This window comes from Ctenocephalides felis, unplaced genomic scaffold (assembly GCF_003426905.1).
Source record: "Ctenocephalides felis isolate EL2017-DRISC unplaced genomic scaffold, ASM342690v1 CF-g0.4_SCAFFOLD_01170, whole genome shotgun sequence".
Lineage (NCBI taxonomy): Eukaryota > Metazoa > Arthropoda > Insecta > Siphonaptera > Pulicidae > Ctenocephalides > Ctenocephalides felis.
The window spans coordinates 3375040-3398991 of NW_020537324.1; the positions used below are offsets into that span (position 1 = coordinate 3375040).

Consider the following 23952-nt stretch of genomic DNA (forward strand, 5'->3'; position numbering starts at 1 on the left):
GGTTCTGGGAAAATGTATTATGATAGAATTCATACACTTCACGAGCATGTAGAAGCATCTTACTGAAGTTGTTGCACTAAAAATTTAAAATCCAAATTTAAGATAATGATTCTGCATTTATGTGCATTAATTTTATTTTTAACAAGAACTTGAAACAATATTTATAATGATTGAATACAGATTTTATCTGTATAATATATTTCAACCTTCAGGTCTTAATTAAACCCAACACAATTTAAATTTACTACAATCCAGTTAATGACAAGATATAAAACCTTAATCGCAAAATGTAAATAACAGAGATCAGGTTCTAATAGCGCTAAATCTAATCAAAGCATGGTAATATATTTGTAGTGTTATTTTTTACACCTCATCTAACATTAATACATCACATTAAAAATTTAAATGCATTCCAGAATTGCATCTGACCTAAATGAATCCGTTGACGATAATAATTAAATAAAAACATCTAAGAGGCAGTGATTAAAGGCAGGCGATGCGTTTTACGATTTCTGGACAGGAAGATTTAATAGAGTAAATAAAATGAAGAGAATTAAAGATGGTAAAAGATCAGTCTAGTAAATAAAGTAATGTGTAAACTAGTTACGAATGTACGTTATATTAAAAGGACACAAGAAGAATGTACTTAAATTTACTATTATTAAATGTGTTACTAGTTGGAAATGAAAATTCAAGGCTTGGTGATGATAAGTCTTCGAATTTTCTTCGAAGTTAATTAAACTAATTGTATCTCTTATATTAAGTTATTTAGATGTTTACTTCGGATAAAATAACAGGCTCCATGTGGTGAGTAATATTTCAATTGCGTTTCGCTCTATTTCTGGTACTTGGAGATCTATTTACTAAATGCATATATATATATATATATATATATATATATATATATTTATATAACTATCTAAAAGTTGATATTAAGAGCTACAACTTTCAGAGAATTGTTTTTTATCTATTTGGAACCATTTGAGCCCTTGGGAGCAAGAAAATTCGAAAATGACCATATTAAGGACCACCCTAATAATATATATATATATATATATATATATATATATATATATATTACAGGGGTGTCGAAATATGAGTCCAGTCAATAAAGTAGGTATGCATATATAAATCGAACCATTTGTAATATAATCCTAAAGTATGCCATTTAGAAATTGCGAGTGTTAAAATCGCAAGGAATTCATTTCGCATGCCCGCAGGAGTGTCTCGATGGCAAAAGTAAATAACGACACATGTTCTCGTTCTTTTACTCGACGCATGTGCCAACTAAATATGTTTGCAAATTGTTATGGTTATTACGTGGATGAATAACGCAGGGGCGTGCGAGGATAAAAACAGAAAATATGAAAAGCTTTATAAATATCCAACTATCAATTATCTCACTGACCTGAGCTTGTTGCCTGATGATGGTGGCGATGAGTTCGGCGGCAGGAACCAAGAAACACCTCTCGAACTGGTCAAGATCGCCCAGGTGAGCGCAGACGAGCAGGTCCCTCGCCTGCCTCAGCAGAGAATTCCTCACCGAGGCGTACTGCGGTATCACGCCACCGAGCGATCGGTCTAGCATACTGCACAGGGAACCCTGTAACGGAATACAGTAATTTATTGCCATTGTTTATTATGATCGATTTTTATATACATTCACAGTTAAAGTAGTAAATTAAAAATAAGGAATGTTTTCGCGGTCGTTGATTGCAGTAGCAGTTGTTGAATCTGACCAACTATTACAAAATAGAACTTGCGGTTTATGATTATGTTATCCAGGATTTGACGCATAATTGTCTCATTAATGGATACATGAAATTAAGTGTATGGATGATATATTTTATTAAAGTATATTTAAGATAAATGACTCAGACGAAGTTGAAGTCGAAGTTATTTAAAGCTGTTGAAGTTTAAGAAATTTTCTTTCATAGACTAATTTTTTTTGACATTAGCTGATTTCTGTGCTATAGAAATTAGTTGTCTAAGGATGCAGAAGGTATCAATCATCAAAGTCGAATTTAATATTACAATTACCATTGGCGTTTGATAAATCCGAGAAGCAATAGTGATCATCCTCCTCCGTTATCTTCACACACCGAAGAGTATTCTCTTTCTCAGTCACGCGACCAGAAATTTCATTGAAATGTATCTTGTTAGCGATGCACGTTATATTATTCTGATACAAACACCATGAATTAAACTATGATACAGTAATAATAAAAATATAGCTGTACAACCGTACTGAGCACGATTGATTAATATGTATGCCTTCTTAAACACGATAGAACTGAATACTCGTGACCGCCGTTAATTACACACCGGAATGATAAATTAATTATTTCGACTAATTGTGACGGAGTGAATTCTCTATTTACGGCGAGATTAAACCGCATTCATTAAATTTGTATAGTATCAATAAGAAACAAATTTTACATAGTGCATATACACTTGAAGCATAATTAATATGAAAAGCAAAGCTGATTTCACTTAAAATATATGTCGTTAACTATAAGTAGAACGCCAATTTAATTTCGTGATTCTGTTTTGGTCATTAAAAATTCATAAATTCTAATTTAATTGCCGATAAGAGCTAAACGATCGTCGATTTGTATTTGTACCATCCATAAACAATATCAGTGGTACTAATAAACTAGATCGGACGATATATACTTTCGGCCTGATGTCTGATGTCGTGCACTGTTCCTGCCTTCGGAGCGGCGCATGTGATTAATTTTTCAGGGAAGTCGAATAACGAGACGGAGTACGGATATAGAACGCGACCATTCATTTCCACTCGCCACCATACATTAGGAGAACCATTTCAGAGCTTTGCAAAGTTTGGAAAAGAAAATTAAAAAATCGATATACCAGTATATACGTCAGTACGCTAGGTGATACAAACATCTGTTTTATGGATTGTTGAAGCAATAACAAATTTTGCCAAAAAAATTCACATAAAAATATATTTTTAAAAAAATCTCCACCTAGTTTACTGATCACAAGTATTCCACACGTACTATTTTGTAAAAAATAAATTTGTTCATTACTATATCAGCATACCATGAATTATTGTTTTTTTCTGTTTTTAAATTTTATATATTATAATAGCAAAATGTAGTATTATCAAGTCTTTCTTAATATACTTCAGTTGTTGCTTCATAAAATGGTTAATTTGATTGTTGTATCATTTACATATACGAGTATTTCATTTTCCCTTGAGAAACCCTGGCTCTTCTATGATTCATGACGGCGTCTTCGATAAATAGAATTATGGAATTTTTATGCTTTTCCTGTGTGCTCAATATAACTTCTACTCTCTGCAAACATTATCTTTCGCTTAAAATTCTCTCAACAACTACATAATAAAACTAGACGATCGTATTAACCGATAATTAAAAATTATGAACGGGAAAGTGATTAGTGATTATTTAGATGGCTTCAAAATTAGGACAGATGTTAACGAGCATAAATGATTGCTTCGTAGAGAAGAATTATATTTTATAATGCAACGCTTGTTGTATCATTAATTATGTATCGATTGTTAATGATTTTTAAAAAAATGCGTTTGTATTTTGTTTGAAACGTAAATTATATGCTAGGAACAAACGCTAACGAGGAGGATGAATTATAGTAAATAATAAAATAATTTTCTTTTATTTATATATGATGTACATTTTTATACCCACGCATGTAAGTATATCCAATATCAAAATTAATTCTAAATTAAATAAATTTGTGCGCCATTGCATGTTATGGTCTATTTTATTAGGGAATTGGTCCCATAATTTTAAACAACATCAGTTTTTTTAAATTTTGCCACTGGAATAAGATTCGAAATAATGATTCTGCCATTTCAGCAAATTTGCTCGTTTCCGTTGCAGGAATGATGGAGAAATCTCCAAACGGAGACAAAAGTGATGATAAAGCAAGAAAATGTTTTGATATAAATAATTTAAATATTACAAAATCCTAGCAATAAGCCTCTTCTTATTTAATAATCCTTCGAAATGAAGGACTGAACATATAATAAGAACTTGGATGAATAAAAGTCACTTTCATATGAACTTTTAGAATTGAATTTAAAGCAAGAGAGTAATGTCACGCTCCACGGGAGGCGTATGGGAACAAAACGATACAGAATCCCAACGGAGTAATCCTTTATGAGAGCGGTTGAATATTATGTGAAAAATTAATCCCGAAAAACGCTCCGATCGTAAATCGAAATCAAGCCCCGTGGCTTACCACAGCACCGATTTACTCTAAACCCCCCATAAGCATATGAATGGACGGCGAATGAAACATTTTGGGTGAATATCTTCACAATAGTTATAGTAATGTTTAACCAAATATTATACAAAGCCTTCAGATTTATGGCCGAAATATCCTTTAATCACCCAGGACATCGGGTACAGTATATACTGGTATTAGGTTAAAATTTATAGCTCATTTTGAATAAAAATTTGAATTTATGAATTATAAACAGAAAGTAATGAAGTCCTTCAACAGTAATATTTATATAAATGAAAAAAAAATTATCTAGCATCGATTGGTAAAACTAAGGTATCTGTTGAATTAAAAAAATGTATGTTATATTTACCATATTTTTATTTCGTTTATTTCAAGTTTCACACGTTTGTTTCCATAAAATGACCGTAACTATTACTAGTCTTCTAAAGCGTTTTTTGTGTTATTTTGTAACTCTCTTATTATATCTTTAAAGTACTTGTTGAATGTTAAATAATAAAATTGTGAGTTTATTGGACAAGGTGCGAATAAAACTCGACAATGTAACTATCGTTCGATAGAATATCAAACGACTTAACAGATAATACGAAATACAACTAGCTGTTTGACCCCTGAATACATTGTTTCAGGGGATAGAAAACATATTGGGAGGAATGGATTATATAAATATAAAGATATTATATGAGACACTAATTCACAACAACTTACAGAATTATGTTCAGAGAAAAAAATGAAACAACTGAATGATGGCGCTAAATACTGATTGCTATTCAGATTTCATGGATCTAAGTCTCACACCATGCTCTAGATATTAGTTTTTCGAAAATTGTGACGCTATTTTAATCGACGATTTCTTCTTGTGAAAAGTATGAATGATGTATAAAATGAATATATAACATGATACTTTCTACCCAATATTTTACCATTGCACTTTAAATAAATAATGAGGAATAAAGGGAGCACTTTTCCACCCCAGTGTATTGCATTACTCGGGCGACTGCACGCATAATGTCACCGCATATGCGCTTTCTAGTTGTGCAAATAAAATAAATCAATTCGACAACCCCGACTAAGATTGTTTTACATATATTGATATTTATAACCCACACGGGGTAGAAGAATTATGTTACACAGCAATTGAATTATTTAGATTTGTTTTTAAGTTTAAATTAAATACTTTGTAAAATATTATGACAGTGCTGTTTTTAAATTGGTAAATGAGATTACCACAGATAGGTCAAGCATTGAATTGCCATGAAAAAGCCACTTGGTAGTAGAAAAGTGTTATAGCAAAAGCTCATAGAACTCTTACAATCAGTTCTGGTTGCCAATAAAAGATCAAGTGTTACGTTTGATAATTAAATTTTCTTTCCTGACACCTTTTAGCATGTGAAAGAGTCGAAGAAGTCGAGCTGGAAGCGATAAATCGAAGGGGTATCAAGTGCGAAACAAAGGCCGCGCCAATAACATCGTTCGGCCGTCTTTCCGAGCGTGAATTTTTCATATTTATTGCGATTTCGATTTTCGAACGATACATCAGCGTCACGCGCGGACCCACAGCCCCGGGGGCATTTCTTTCCCGACAGGACCGTATTCTAATAAAAGTAAATCTTCTGCCAAACTTTGTTAAATAAAAATAATTAATGGTAGTCCGCCCGAAGGCGTCACAAATGAAAGATTTCCTTACCCTTCGTCGTCTATCATTTCCATTACCACTATTTCCCCCAATTTTTTTGTATTTTCCTTTTCAAACTTCTGCTTCCATACTTCCTGATTCTGCGTTTCGGCTTTCAGCTCCTTGTGTTTTCTCTCTCTTCTTTGCGGCCCTAAATTTTCACCCTCCCTGCAATCCCTACATTTGTAATCCAATAATTTTTTATTTAATTATATAATATGTTTTTAAATTTCACTATCTTCAACACATTGGTCATATCGTCTTCAATGTTTCAATGAAGTCACGGCTAGAAAAATTTGGAAGCAATTGGAACTTGAGTTTAAAGTTTGTACCACGTTAAATATATTAATTGCATGATCATTTAATATATTTGTAGTAATATCTTGTCAGAATTTTTAACTAAAATAAAATTTCCATTCCCAAAATATATTTATGTATGTCGTGTGACCATATTTAGTACTCGCGCCCTAATTTTAAAATAAATTCAGGCTAATCAAACATATTAGTGTATATAATAAAATCTAATAATTCATAACATTTAACATTCACTTCTTAATAATTGTACTAACATATTATTTATATAAATACATACTTCGTATCATTCGTAAAGAGAAGGTTATAATGTTCTATATAAACAGAAATGTGTGAGCAACAGATATCATATAAAAAATTCATAGCACCATAAAGATTTATGTAAAATACTCAATCGAAAAATTTACACGGTCATGCTAATTTAATTTTATAGGTGGACAATGCATACTTTTCATCTGTTTTATGGCAGTTTTGATCAATTTTTGCACATTTGTAAAATTCAGATGGGTAATTGATTATGAAACCAGAAATTGTAAAAAATCGTTATGTAATTTTAATGGTAAAAAATTTATTATATGAACACCATATTACAGCATTAATTTTTTTACATAACTATATTCAACTGGCTATTGGTATAAACAATTTTTAATCTATACTATTTTTTTGTACTCTGATGATCATCATTGATAGATATAGTTGCCCCTATAAAACAAAAAAAAAATCGATTTTGATTACGTTTCGCGTAATTGGCAAGAACTAATTTTAAAGTTTCCGATCGTAAATCAACATCCTGTCCGTGCTTTATGAATTTATTTGCGTTTTCTGTTGTTTGAGCATTTAACAACGCTCTTACGGCATGTAGGAACAGGTGTAGGACTGTTATTATTCAAATCGGGCGTCGGTTCGTTATTCGCGAGAGTTTGTGCGCCTCTCGTTCTGCCCTTGAGGGCTACTCGGACACTTTACTTCGCCCGAAACGCAGGTACGATGAAAGATGACGGTGATGAAGTGCCCTGGCACAATTTGGGCGCCGACACACGATTTCGCGAAAACGGTCAAGGAGATAGAAATATTGCAAAAATACGCCAAATCACTGAGTTGCCTAATAACAAAAAAATATATCAGATAGATAAGGCTTAGGTTGCCTTGTAAAAAGTCATGTGGTTAAGAACAACATCTCATAGTACTCCTAGTTCTGCTTCTGATTGAATGAAAAAAAAAAAATGATAATCTGGTCTACAATATATTTTCAAATACATTGCAGTTCTCTATTCTTACAGTTGATGCATGCCATCATAGCCAATAGTTTTAAGTCGTTTTAATATTTATTAAAATATGAGGTTTTATCACAAAAAAATGTGTTACCATCAACGTTAGCTTGCTGGTAAACAACACACAAAAATTAAATTTAAATCCCTTCAAAATTAAAGTTCATTTTTTTTGTATCAAGCGATGGTGAAACGTACCACTATTCGTTTTAACATTTGTGGATTTTTGGTTTACGATTTTGCGATTTTGGTTGATTTCGCTGTGATTTCCACATATATATATATATATATATATATATATATATATATTAGTATACAGATGGACGTGTTCTATGATAACAACATATTCGTGTCTACATATTTTACATATCACTAGCCTTTCGATCTAGAAAGTGTATTGCATGAAAAAAATATTCTCGATGGAAACTATAAACTACGATAATGATGTTAAAATAGCATGTTGAAATCATATTAAAGTATATGTACTTTTACACCAATATACAAAAAAAATTGTGGAAATAAAAATAGGTTAAATTAAAATATTTATCTTATCTTAGCTATAATTATTCTCATGTGGATACATTTATACTATATTGAGTACTAAAAATGTTCGCTAATTTTTATCAATCATATTTTATGTATCTAATGATAGATATTGGTATTGGTCATGCGATCATCAATAGGTCTTTTGAAAATGGAAAGTTTACTTGAAAACGAATACATTGTTAGTGGCTTTCAATGTAACTCATCTCATAATTCAGTTTTAATATCTTAATTCATATAATTATCTATTTTCTAGATTATCTGGATACTTAGTGAAGCAATAATATATGTGCACGCGACCGGGGAAAGTGCACGAAGCAAAACTTGGAAGCCGAGCTATGTTATTATTATATTATATTAGTAAAATAGGTATTCAGTGAACATTTATGAATAAAAAAATATTTAAAAAAATGCACCGTGCATCGATGTTCATCATTCCATAAACTGAATGCATTGCTCCTCCATGAAGTTTATAAGGATGGCTCATTTGTGTTTGCGTTTGCGTTTATGTTTATTTCTGTGACTTTCATTTCGATAACGTTCACTGATAGCGAATAATTAACAGCTCTTCTCTTCAATTCTGTACCACTTGCGAAGGTAGCACGACTGACGACCGCTTTTTTCGAAACATTCATTATAAAGTGAGAACCTGGTGCTATATGGTTGGCATTCGTACTTTTTTAATTTTTTTCATAATGTTATCTTGAAAACATATTTTTACACCAGCAATAAATGTATGATTATTTATAAAATGATTTTCTTAACAAGGTTTAGAATATTTTCGGTGGTGAGGGCTTCAAAAAATTGCGTAGCCCTGGGCAAGAAGAAACGAATCTCTTTTGTTCCAACACCAATAAAACTTTATCCTCCATTGCAGGTCAATTCATCAGGTTCATGAATAATGAAATATACGTTTTTGCTACTAGTTTCTGAAGTATCGTCGCCGAGTACAAAATAATTCATTCACGCTACTGACACGGATGTGACATGTATGCTTAAAAGCACAAACGGAAGCGATATGGTCATTATTGGTGTCAGATAAAATGACATTTTTTCATTTTCAAACGATGCAAATTGATTATTAAAGTTAATAACTATTCTCACAGACGATAACATCGAAAGCACATTATAGAAATAAAATCAATTAGTCGTATCAAGATAGCCTTAATAAGTTCAAATGTTTGATCTTTCTATTTTATTGTCGATCCCATAGGAGTGGGTTTCAAATTCCACAGGATAGCTATGTTGGTGACTGGTAGCCTTGGAATAAAATAATGATAGACAATGACAAAAATACGTCAAACAAGACATTATCTGCAATTTTGATTAGTGAATTTGCAGTCACCTTGAGCACATTAATAACAAAAATAAAATAAAATAAAACCATGCATATGAGGTCGCATAGATGCAGTTTGTATTAAGCAATTGTATCTTTATTTTATGAGGTATTCTGATAGTTTATAAAATGATAAAACTTGACCAGTGGAAACATTAAATCCCATCCATTAGTAATGAAGACTATAATATGGTCGTGTTCCCGATTTTTTATTTTATAATGATGATAATTTGAGTCTGTGTATTTGAAAAAGTATCTTGTATTAGGAATTTCCAGACTATTGTAAATTATGTGATTTGAGACACAGACATCACAAACTAGCCTATGGTTTTATTGTAATGTTCTAGTAATTTTTGTAGTTTTCTGAAACTGCAACTAATGAAGTCATTTATTAGAATAATGCTTATTATATATTGTTATTTGAGAAGAAATTTTAATGGTAAGTTCCAATCATTAATTCGAACAAACTCTAATATCCTTTCCCCGTATTTTGTAAGTTTGTGTATTATGCCGCACACAGAAATAAAAAAAGCCAAACTTTCAAGCATAAGATTTTTCCGTTAATTTTTATTTATTAAATTAGTGTTAAAAGAACAATTTCCGGCTTTCAATTACCATGGCACTCCCACTGAAATGATCGTTTTATAGAATGATCTTCTGATCTGTGTGCATTTCATCAGATAATAATTTACCGGTTTCTTGTGTGGTATTTACGGAGGCATTGAATTGACAAATTTTTAAACGCATTTATCTGTCATCAATCTCGGCGGGAATGTTGTTAATGAGATTGACCCGCATTCTACGTTTGAGATTTACCGACAAATCGATACCGAACGGCAAATAAACCACCGCGAATGCGATTCTATCTTTTGCACAAATCAGGGAATAGGATAAAAGATATAATAAAGAAAATTTATCTATTTATCATTTATAATTTATTCCGACCTATTTCACTTCTGGCATTTGGGCATTATTAGCACAAAGCAAAATATACTCTGAAAAATTATACCAGAAGTAAAAGGATCAATTAATTGAATTTTTCAAGTAATCAAATGTCGACTAACGTTATCTTGCAATTCCGTTCCTACTTCCCATGTCATTCAAAATTATTTTTTTACCCATCACTGTGGTATTTATTAAATGCTACCTGATGTGATTGAACAAAACCTGTAATTTTCTTTAAACGTGCAATAAACATTTTTCGAATCCGTAAAGGTTCAAAAGTTCAATCAGGAATTGCGAGTCAATAAAATCACTTTTTTGAAATGAAAGTCTCGTCAAACATTATTTAATTGCTTAGCATCATTTTTCTGGGTTACATCAAGATATATAAAATATTGGGGAAAGCAATTATTTATGATAAATTTTATTTATTGCTTTTTCGTTTTAAGTGTATAAATTTACAGAGGAATGCTTGTGAATTTTCAACAGTTAGTAATACTAGAAATTAACGGATTGATTATATATTATATAAATCCTTTACGTCAACTGCTGACTCATGCCATTAAAATAGGTAAGAACAATTAAGTAAGTTTTATGCCATGTAATTTATGTAATTTTTTATTAGGACAATTCAGGACAATTATAGACTTATGAAACTCACTTAAACTTAAACAAAAACCTTGTCGTAACTACAATTCTGTATATTTTATATCAAGTTAGTAATCGAACTAATAACGATGCAGGATTATGTTTTTAGAGACATTTGTTTTAAACAGAAAGTTGATATCAGTTTCAGAACAACATAAATCAAAGGCTGTAGCAATATAAAGTAATTAAATTAAAAAAAAATTAGCAAATCAGATTTTCTGGCTGAAACAAATTTCTCTTCGAAAAGTAACTAGTACGCGTTGCCTGTATTTAGTAAATCTAATGTCTCTGATCACTTTTTAATTATTTATTCTATTACAAGCGCCCCAACTATCGCGAATGAGTCAGAACCGCGGCTAGATATTGCCACATGGTGCGATATCGGTATCAGATCTCGGTCGAAGGAGTTCATATCATGTCTTATGTCTGGTGCTGATAAATGACAACAAATCATTCGCTTCGCATAGGAACTCGAAAAACAATGTGAAATTCCGCAACGACAGGCGAACGTTGCGTAAAACGGCCGCCGATCACGAGCCGATCATGGGAAAATGGAACAGCCAGGATAACGGATCGATATCGGACAACGAACGAACAAACTGCATACAAAAGCAAACTAACAAAGTCAAACACGAAAGTCAGAAATGAAATGCAAACAGACTTTAATTTATATTCGTGGCGTGTCAATTTTCCGAAGGAACTAGTGGTGAATTCGGGCATTGCGCCTCCAGTCAAATTGGAAGAGCATTCCATAGGGGGCGTCCATTAATCACGTAAGGTTTTTAGGGGGAGGGGAGTTTGCCAAAAAATCACGAAATATTACGTGGGGGAGGAAGGGGTATAGTAAGATATCACGTGTATTTATTTTTCAACTATTTTTTTTTAAAAAAGTTCAAACATTTTCAAAAAAAATTCAAAGATTTTACAATATTTTTTCGCAAATAAAAATACACGTGATGTTTAGTGGGGGAGGGGGGGTAATTTCGAATATCACCATGTATCACCAAGGGAGAGGGGAGGGTCCAAAAATCCTTAAAAACTCGCTCACGTGATTAATGGACGCCCCCTTATAAACCGGAAAATCATGTATTGCACTAAAAATATTGGTGATGAGTAAAAGTACTGCAAAAATATTTACAGATCTATTACAATATATTTTTAACTTTTACTAACTATCCTGTTTTTTAGTAGGCAACATAGTGGTTTTTCGATCTATTTGATATATTCTTATTAGGTAACCAAATGATTCTATCTCATGGTTGTCCTATTTATATATGATATAAAACAACATCCAAGTACATTATACCTTGCACAGTAATTATAACTTACAATCGTCCTATTTCATTGGCAATAAACGTCGAATGTTATTGAAGAACTTATTTTGTAAAGTAATCCAAAACTATAACTTGTGCAATAACAATATCCTATATTATTATGTGTAGTTCTAAGATTTATAGCTATTCAAGATTTACAATGCAGAAAATATTTATGGCACTATGAGTTAATGTAAAAGTTTGCTCGTAAAAGTGGAAGAACAAGGTGAAATCATTGAAAATATTTAATACTTATATCATTTATATATAGAATAAAAATTGATACTATAAACTCTACTCTGTGCGTTTTTGTCATTCATTCTCTAGACTTTGTTGTGAATCTTCCTGTAACGTCTGTAATTTTATTACTATATCAGCACATACTAAACATTCACCACTGCCTATAATTGCTTATAAAGTAATCAATATATCCCTAGGAATGCATTTGAACAGTTCCGATCGTGAATTTCGCTTTAGCATGTATTACGTTTCTGGCGATGTGTCTGTTACTTCGTCGTGGGTGGCGCGGAAGCCATCTTGGCCGGTCTTCGGTCTTCAGTCTTTGGGTTCACAACCTACAACCCGCGTTCGTACGGAGTCACTTCTTCTCCCGCTTATACTCGTTCTTTCGGCGGAAAGAGGAAAGGTGTTTCAGGTGTTTCATTACACGGGGAATCCTGACACCACTGTTGGCAGCTTTGACAATAATGACCGCGTTTGACACGGTAATAGAAATAGAAAATATTGCCAATGATGGTATAAAATTTGATGCAATCATTTTGTTTTTATAAAGTATCCGTGGGGCTGAAAATGTTATCAGTTAAACTGAACTTGATTATTCAAAACTAAATTATGTAAACTAAAATATTGATTAAGTAAACCAAAATATTCAATTAATTGAAAAGATTGATTATTACATTATTGGTAAGAAATATAATGTACTTAGTTGGCATGCATTTGCTTGCATTTCATTAAATTATCAATCCCTTACAAAGTGGCGTATCGATGTATCGCACCGCGGTCCCACGCGCCGTATGCGTTCGATCGCGGTACCTCGTACACCTGACAAAGTGGCCGACATTCATCACTTATTGTTGGGAAAAGGAACCTCATCAAGGAACTGAAGGATGGCGATGATGGAACGCTTTGTGTTTATCACACGACGAGTACTCGAGTAGTCTCATCGATTCACTTCCTGCATTCATAACAATTTCTCTCTAACGATAGTGAATGAAGCCAGTTATCGAACCGGGGCCACAACACAAAGCTAATGCCTCTTTGAGGCCGTATTCAGATATGTTAAATCAAGTTCTCAGCTGAGCCACGGGATAATATAATTCGATTTCCGCTACGATCGATGCGTCAAACGTGCGAGGTGTGTACGGAGGATCATTTATATTAAAGTCGGCAAACGGGCGTTTTCATTTTCTAAACGCAGATTGACTCAGCAATCATCTTGATGGTCAAACAAACCTTAATCTTACACGAGGAATAATTGTTAACTTCTCTTATATAGTTACAGATATCGCAAAATATATTAATGTCTATTGAGTCTTCTAATCTGACATATTTTTCGCCTCAATTTTGGCAGAACGTATCTACCAATTCAGTTTCTACTTATGACTTGCTGAGCATCAGTTGGAGCAAAAAATGCATGAAATTCTTACTAGTATGTTGTCAACATGTGCATTGATTTATCGTATCTTGCACAACTATGTGCACATTCCACGAGTCTTCGGAATTCAGAAATATTTTTCCCAACACCCACTCTATCAGCAAATGGAACCAACTGACACCACATTCGCCTTAGGGATATTTTAGTCAAATTCTCGCCTAATTCCGAGAACAAAACGAGACCTCACACGTAGAGAATCAAATGCTGCTATAAAACTATCGCGCTCCCAGGAAAACACAAGCGCCACTCGATACCCAATAACGCGCTTTGAGATATGAAAATTCAACAATGTTTACGAGGCGTGGAGCACAATAAACATTCGGTTATACGATGATCTGTGAGAGAAAAAAACATGCACACAAATCAGTGCTCCGAGCAACAATACGTCGAGATAGATAAGAATATCAAAACTCACCGAGATTTATGAACGCCATCAAGTAACAAATTGCTGTTCGAGGGTTATAAAAGAATTAGGTGTGTATTAGTGTAAATAACTCGTGATATGAAAATATAGGTTATCTAAAGTAAACATGATTCATATTTAAGTGAAGGTGAGAACGATATAAAAGTCTATGTGTTATGGGTGCCTTGGCAAATAGATAATGCTTCATCCATCATGGTACATAAACGCCACTTTTAGGTCTTTTCGAAAACGTTTGTATCATTGTACTAGTAATATCCGAGTCTTCCTATACAACTACTCATTCTAATTTGCTCTTGTACTTAACAAGAGCAATGAAGCACTTTGCCTGAGATAAGAAACATTGTTATCTAAACAATATACGCCCCTAAGTTCTATAATAACTGGCAGCTGCAAACACGCGGATATGAGATGTAATTTTAGTGTATTGTACAAACATTAGGTAATCAACCTGTACAAGTTGGAGGTACACGTACCTACGTGCACTCGTACTTTAACAATGATTATAACAAAATCATTCATCAGATCTGCTGATATGATAAAAATCTTTTTTGCCCATGTATAGCGGACTTGTGCATTTGCTTTCTTTACTGGCTGATAGAAGGCATAACGATAAACTACGTATTGTTATAGACCATTCAAAATTAGCCCCGGAGTCAAGTGCTACGGACCGGAGTCGGAATCGAAGTCCCGATATGGAAAGAGGGAAATTTTATCGGTTATGTATCGATAACTCGCAGAATACAGGGCAGGACACTAGAAATAGAATAAACAATAGAAAAAACAGATTGAATTAATGAAACTAGAAACAATTAGAGAACGATTTGAGTAAATAAAATATTTTTTATACCATATAAATAATTCCACTTTTGAAGGGTATCAAGTGTTCTTTCTTCCAGGAATTTTGAAAAATCACATTACAAGACTAACAAATGCAATTTTGGAACGAGTAATTTTTTTAGATTTTCTTATTTTATTTCACGTGTGCAATAAACAATGAGTAAGTCCCTTAGCCAATGGCTTAATTTCCATGTCCAAGCCTCGGAAGTAATGAAAGCAATACATCAGGCGAGTGAATTGAGTAATAGCAGGGTATCCTTATTGACGAAGCTCGTTAGTAAAGTCTTCGAGATGACCATTCGTCACGCACGAGGGAATGATACAATGTATAAGTCCATACGGACCATATTAGAGAAATCTACATAGATATATTCAACGGGAATATAATTGTTTGCTATTAAATAGCTGTTATGTAAAATTCTGCGAAATCATGATGTAAAACACGAATAGACGAAGTCAGAGACCTCATTAGAAAGGATCTCTCATTCACCGAAAATTTCCTATTTAAAAATATTAGGAAACAGTAAGTTGAAAATATTTAAAAAAAAAAATTATATTAGCTATTAGTATATTACCCTCAGTCCTACATTTAATATTTGTCGTACACAAGCGTAACCCATGCTAGTTTTGGGTGTGCCAGTCCCTTCGTCATTGCTGATGCCAAAGTTCACATGCATCAAATTATTTACGGATGATTTATCAATGCTAGTTCTATTATCTATTCTGCTAACAAACCGTGTCGAGCACTTACGAGGCACAATAGATGTAAATGCACAAATTTTTATGCATAGCACTTCATCGAGAAACATGAATACTTGCTAGTTGCAAATTAACATATATACTTTTTAGATATCAAATTTTAAGTGAAGTACTAAAATGTGATTTTTGTAGAAAAAACACAGTCAATAGACAAGACTAAGCTAAGAACAAACGAATTTCCTAAGAAGTTTACATTCACGAATATTTAATTATGTCCTGACTTAAATTGGTAAATTAAGTAAATAAAATGTGTAAATTGATTGTAAAATGTGTAAAAATGCAATAATACTTGTGTGCATGCATTTTACTTGTAGGTTGCATATATGTAATGGCAGAAAATTATGAAATGAGTAATTGTTCAACCCTACATGTTGATCCCCCAATGATGGTCATAAATGTGCAACAATTCGTCACAGACAGAGCAAATGTGTAGAAGGAAATGCATTAGCGACAGGAAGCTTGCGACACGTGATGTAAACATTTGCCGACGTTTATTTATATCTGGCCGAACGCCAAATCCGCGACACTGAGACTCCAATAGACGATGGGCCTCTAAGATCATAAAAAAACTCTGGGAAGCATTAAATTCGAATCGACGTCTGCAAGCTTTTTACGAATTTCCGCCAAACCGCGCAGGAACAAGCAAAGGACTACTGATCAAATGTTTCCTTATTACCACGAGCAAGAGAAAATCATGGTATAAATGGATCATGGGTAAAAATTTATTTTGGTAGTAGAGAAAAACTATTTTTAGTCACTGCAGAATAAACTGTTAACTGTTATACTTCTGCAACGATAAGAATAACACATTTTAAAATTTAGCCTTAGGTAATGAAATTTCACGAGCATAGATTCACAAATTTAATGAATACTACCTATTTGTTTTAATTAATGATTCGAAATATGAATATAATGTAAGAACGGAATAAGAAAAACAGCAACACAATTATTATACTTAAGTTAGATTCGATAGCAAAGATGATTCTTTTCCCCGACCTCTAAATATTACATCAATTATCTCTGGACAACACTATAATTTATTTAATGGAAAGAACTAATGAAAAAGACTATAAGCAACATTTATCACACCCAATATTCTTTTAGAAGCCGTAATATGTTTTTGTTTAGGATATTGTTAGTGGTGCACTCTCTTAATAATAGGGACCCGCCCTAAAAGCTTTACAGACAGTAAAAAACTGAACAGTGATTCCCAAAAATTTAATCAGATAGAGAAAATAGTAATAATTTAGCTATAAAAGGAAAATACAGGTAGTAATTTTACATTGAAAATAGCAACTTGCTGAATAGATTGAAATTTTTAACAAAAAAAATTATTGCTGCGTTTCTCAAATTTTCGACATACTGAAATGTAATTGGTGTTTTTTGGAACCACACCAATATGATTATGGCATGTGTTTGGGTAGCTGGACGAAAGATTTCTGATTGATGTTAATACTTTTATTGTTCACTATTTTTACAATTGAATAATTTATTTGAGATCCCTTTGGTTACCAATAAGCCAAGAATACATTTTTGTAAAGAACTATTTAAACATTAACTCTGACCTCTTTTCTAACTATTAACTACTTCCTATATAATAAATTATCGTTAGTAATATACATGAATATCAGATTATATAATATTTGAATATGTAAAATGATCATTTTTGCCAAATGAAAAAATCTATATGCAACAGCTACCTTTTAACATATCATATGCTCAATTACAAGTATTAGTACAAAATATTCAGTACTGACTAAAATTGAGAGCGACTGTTATAACGGCGGGTCGTATCATCCTTCCAATCAAGAATATTTTCATTTCATATAATAATGAAACTGATGTTTCATCTCTAGTTCATCAATTGAATGTTTTTCGTCCATGGCCACAAGTCCCTCATCAAGGAGAGTCCCTCATCGCAGCGGCAGACCGACATGAATGGGTCGAACACCGGCGTATACCTACATTTATATTTTTTCAATCATTCGAAATAGATGGATATCTCGAGATGGTCTCTTGTATGCCAACAATGGTCATGTTAGTCGCCTCACAATGACGATAAATCTTCATTGGATTAATTGTGTTAGTGGACCTTTGCCGCACTGGGTCAATATACTCTTACGACACGAATTAAATGGTAATAATAGTTTTCTTGGGACGGGGTTTGTAGTAAAGGTACCTACAAATACCAGATGAATAGGGCATGTAATTGAAATTTTAAATTGGTAGATACAATATTCTAATTATGTATAATGTCCTGATTTTCTATTGAACTTTCTCATCCAACCCCTAGTACGTGATCCTACCATGTCCTAACATTTATATGTAAAATTTTTGAATTAATGTATTGATATCAATTAGATATGAGGTACAATGAATATTATTAAGTTTTGTATTTATTTATGTTATAATAATTAAAATGTTTTAAATAAATAACAAAACTTGCCTAATTCTAACCTAATTCCTTACTTGATAATTACATAAGTATATTCAATATACTTTTGTGTGTATAATAACTATATCAGTAAGTCATACACGTCCAAGAACATGAAATTAGAATATCAGTTAGATCATTATTTGTGTCTCAGGTGAAGTAATGGATGTCTTATCTTCAATATGAATGTTCCTAGGATAATGTTACAAGATTGATGAAGGACTCGTGGCTCGACTGGCACCTGTCCAATAAGAATGAAAACGGTGTACAATCCCAAAAGAAAAAAATGTTTGTCATAACATATATTTGGAAACGTATTTAATTTAATGAATAAAAAATCTAGGATGAAAATATTTTACTATTGAAGATCAGTTTGTATTTCTACTTCATTCAAGTGTTAGTAAAGTCATTAAGATTTGTAATGCATATTAATATGAAACAATAATAAATTATAATTTTTCTTCATTTGAACATAATAGAAGTGCAATTTCTTGTTATAGTATTCGTTAATTGATTATCGCCCGTATTTTTAATTTGAATTAATATTCAATAAAAATAAAAAAAATCCTATGCAGCAGTTGTTACCTAGTTGAATACCAAGAATAAAATATGCAACAGACGTTAAATTCAAATAAATATTTTTGGGTGTTGTTTATCATCACCCAAAACTTTTAGGTACTTAGTTCTAAGCATTTCCAAGACTTTGTAGAAGTATTAATGAAGTTCTCTATTAATGTCACACCTAAAATCAATATATCGAAAGAGGCTCAGGGCCAAATTGTATAAGTATAAAATATTTTACTAAACTTATTTAATTAGCATGCTATATGGATAGATAACAAAGGGGTATATCTAAGTTGATTATATATTATGAGAGACAAATAGTAACAATAAACAAATAATTAGAGAGTGTGTAATGGAGACGAACGAAGTTAAGAAATGGTTATTTTACCAATTTTATCTGGCATAGAGAAATTATTAAAAAAAGCTAATAAACTCAAAACATTAACACATTCTGGATCATAAATAGAAGGCAGTACAATAGTACGAAACATGAAAATTAGGCTTCTGAAAACATATTAAATTAAAATAATATTCGTAATCAACTTTGAATGGTCATAGATTAATTTAATGAACAATTTGTATATATCCTATGTATAAATTTGATTTCATTCCTTTTCCACATTATATTTAAATGATTACAAATACTATAGCTTCCCTTCCAATAACTTTTCCAAACTAGCTAAAAACTAAAAGAGTTACCTCAATTGGAATTGATTGTGAGTATCTTTAATAATAGTAATTATCAATATCATGCCAATAATAATAATAGTATAAACAATATAATACTATTTTTTTAAGTGCAATTCGTTTCAGATGTTATTTGGAGTATTATCATTCGAGTCTGGAGAAAACAGGCATATTACCATTACAAGTCAAATAATGACATTGTATTGAGTTTCATTCATCGAAATTCCTATAACGAATGCGGCGGACGTCCTATAATTAATGGAACCCGATTCTCGAAATTTATCGGAAAGACGAATTATTGAAGTCCATGACAAAATGGTACGACCGTGGCGGGAAAATCAAATATTGCAATCGGATACGAGGCGGCTGAAAAAGATACGAGAAATGGCACATGGGAATTGCATCTGGATTTCTATACAGTGTTGCATTAGAGAGAAAAAATTATTGATTAAAAAATATTTTAATTGTGTTGAACCTTGCAAGTAGAGGCGAGAAAACGTGACATCTCAATCGAAGCAACTATTCCAAAAGCTTTTGGTTGTTCCAGAAATTCCAAAAAACTTAGAACAACTGAAGACTAGAATTCTCTATTATTTTGCTGTTCGAGCTTAAAAAGACAACAAACTAATTATTAATATGCCAAATATTTTTTCCTTTATTTATTGAATAGCAATCAGAACTTAACGTATCCTATGAGCTTTCGTGCTGACATCTTAAAAGGGGTGGTTTTCATAGAAAGTTGCCCAAATAGTTGTCCTATCTTGATGTGTTGAATTACTGCAATTTCTGTATCTGCTGATTTTTTATCCTTTTCAATTTTGTGTTCAGTTTTCCTTTATTATTACTACTGCCCTGTTCTTTTCCGTGGAATGGTCGTCGGCTCATCTCAAAAGCATCTTTGACGCGTGTTATTGATGTCTCATTTAAACTTCGTAGGCGACTTGCATGCACTCACTACCTCTGTTTCTGGTGTATGTTAATTTTATTCCGAAAAGGTTTTATTCTCTACCGAGAACTTGATTATTGGACATCGCCTTTGATTATTAAGTCGTATAAGTCCTACTTATTCGGGCGAGGTCAATGAGACACAACAAACTGGTATTTTAATAGGAATGACATTATTTTCCGAACTAATTCTAACATAATGGAAGAGAATTTTTAAAGCACCGATTATATCAATTCCGTATTTGGTAGAAAAGTTTCTCTTACATCGGAATTATTCAATAAGCAATAGAAATATTTCGGATGATTAAGTACAATCGGCCGGAGATAAATACTAGTACCCACACATATCATATATTATTTATTTAATTTTCTAATTCCGAAGTGCAAAGTTGTGCCGATTCTCATATTGGTGTGATCTCTGTAGCCATAATGTGTTAATCAAGAATAAAGTGCAGGGGTCAACATGATTATAATCAAGTAATTATGGCAATTAATTGATCATTAGAAAATTAAATAGTAGAATCTGTTGGTTCCAGTAGTTCATATTATAACTAACTCAGACCCCACTGTTACTTTGACATTTAATTAGACCCGAAGGCAAAAGGCCAAGTTGGTCAACTCTCGAGATTATGTTGTACGGAAATAAAAGAACTATGAATACGGCGATTTACGAAACAAATTTTAACTAGGATTAATGCCTCTTGTCATCTGATACCTTTATTTTTTAAAATTATGACTAGCTTGAGACAAATTTATAAAAGCACGGCAAATCAAAAAATTCCATTCATGAATTAAAGACGGTGAGCGAATGTCGCCTATAGTCGACGCTGATGACAAAAGGGTTAAATTGTATATAAAGTAAAATAAAATAGAAAAATCATAAATAAAATAGGTAATAAATATTGGACTTGCTATAAAGTGGTACTGGAATGGAACTTCGGTGCTGTGTACAATTATAATTGGTTAAATACCAGAGCAAAAGCTAATAGAAAGATAAATAAGTAACAAGAATGATAAATTTGACTAATATTATTTTGTCTGCATTAAGTGCAGTTACGTCAGCGCACCGGGTGTAAAGTATGAATTAGATAGTCGGAATTCTAACCGGTGTATCGCCCTTGGAGGCGCTGGCTGGTCAGGCTGGTCAGGCTGGCAGGCAGGCACACGACACGGGCATCCGGTAAAGCAGGTAAGCTGGCTTATAATCGCACAGGCCGACACCCACCGAGCAATTAATTAAAAGCCAGGACGGCAAGAGATATGTTTTCAAGGAAATCGCTTTATATATTTACAACGCAACATTTATCAACGCGATCCGAACGCTCGACACGTACCTGGTAAAGCGCGTTTTCCTCGTTGGAAGCCCAGCAGACATTCTAAACATTTCTTATTATTTTGTGCATTTATCATAATAACATGTAATTGCATTTCCTATAACAGCATGCATGTGATCGAGCATGAGCCATATGCATTCGCAGTTTTAGATATTAAATAAAATTCAAAAACCTACAGAACGTTTTAAAATATTAATCCTCAAATATTTTTAATTACGTGTATATATAATATATTAGTTTATTCCATAAGATAACTATCCTTGAGAATCTCGTCTCTTATGAATAATCTCCGTCCATATATCTTATCCCATCGAAAAACTTAATTCGAATCTGAAAAGTAATCCGAGCAACGGTACTTGCGCATGTACTAGGAAATGTTTACATGAGTTGTAATATCGAAACTAGAGCTTCCTACTTGTCTGGCTGACAATTTACAATAATATGTCAAACGTTTGCATGCGATCGCACTTGCCCACATAACATAACATAACTTATGGGAATAACGAGAGCGCATGCACCCGCGATTACGTGACCCGATGGAACTGGTCTAGATCAGAGGATAACGGATCGAATGCATCGTTTATTATCCCAAAGAAAATTAGATTCTTTATAATATCAATTAAGTAACAGATCACTAGATCAAAACGCAAAAAGGACAAAAAATGGCAGCAGTGGTAAATGAGATATACATAAATATTTTACTAACCTGTAGGTCATCACTTTCTGATCTGACTATTGTACTTTCAGCACACTCATTCTGTTCTTGCTCAGTCTCTACAAACACTTCACTTTCTGCACTTTCCGTGCTTTCTGCATTTTCAGCACTTTCCGTACATTTTCTATTTTCAGAACTTTCAGTACATTCAACACCTAAGTTTTCTGCTATATTTCAACTTCACCATCGGAAGTTTTTAAATCTTCCGCGTCTAAACTTTGCACTATATCGACCGTTTGTTCCTGATCAATTTCGACTGTAAAAACAACACTTAATGCATTTTTATTGTCACTAGTGCATTCAATTTCACCAGATGTCTCGCATCTATGTAATTCAGCAGGTATTATATGGCAACTTTGTTTTTCATCACTGTTTTCTATTTTAGTTTTGGATTTATCTTCTGCAATGTACCAAGCACTTCGACCTATTTCGGGATTGGACTCCTGGACACTTTTAGAAGCCAATGCGTCTTTGCAACGTCTGATGTAACCTTTTACCCTGTTGGCTTTACTTTTTCGGGATGGGTCGGTTCGAGCCATACTTGAGTCGTTGGGGTTTTCATTTACTGGCACTTGTAGGACGCGTTCTGGTTCTGGGCATTCTTTAGCATTTTCCGGCGGTTCGGCGGGTTTCCACGATGAATGACCCTCGGTGTTTGCTTCGGCAATGTCTTTATGGGACGGCGTCACCTGGAAGAAAAGAAATATAAAATTAATAAAAAAAAGTCTAAACTCATATTTAGTGATGAAACTCTATAGAGAAGTATTGAGGTATGGTTTTGAAGAATGTGGTAGTACAATATGCAAAAGGCTGTCGAGAACAGATACACCTTATGCAGGAATGCACAAAGTTAATGACATGGAGACAGTTTCATTAAATCTGAAAAGTCTATTATCGGTTCTGAATGGAAGAGACAATGTATAGAAGATGCTGTATTACGTAAAGATATAAATTTTATCAAGAAAATTATTTCATGATGCAATATTAATTCTGAACAATATTTAAGCGTTATTATTATTAAAATATCAGTTTCAGCAGTATCTAAATTGACTGTCTGTGATATTATTAGACGCTTGAGTAAGAAATTTATTAAATGATTTGCCGTCATGTAAAATCATTTCAATCAACGTATATATCCCGAGTTTTCTACATGAATCGAAGCATAGAGAAATAATTTAGGAGGCTGGTGGAAAATTTTTATATTCTTGTAATATAAAAAAATTGTTTTCATTTTCCGCATCAATGTACAAATATCATTTGTCTTATATTTGGATAGAGAATATATTTGCA

The 23952-nt window shown here is 32.7% G+C and overlaps 1 protein-coding gene across 1 annotated transcript in view; it reads right to left on the minus strand.

Moving 5' to 3' along the window:
- The window catches only part of LOC113366766, a gene marked incomplete at its 5' end in the record, with an annotated part of 114013 nt that extends 90662 nt beyond the window's left edge, over nucleotides 1–23351 (minus strand). The window contains 2 exon segments of the mRNA XM_026608420.1: nucleotides 1409–1603; nucleotides 22654–23351. Coding sequence (XP_026464205.1) covers nucleotides 1409–1588 — 180 coding nt within the window.
- Between the last annotated feature and the right edge of the window lie 601 nt (nucleotides 23352–23952).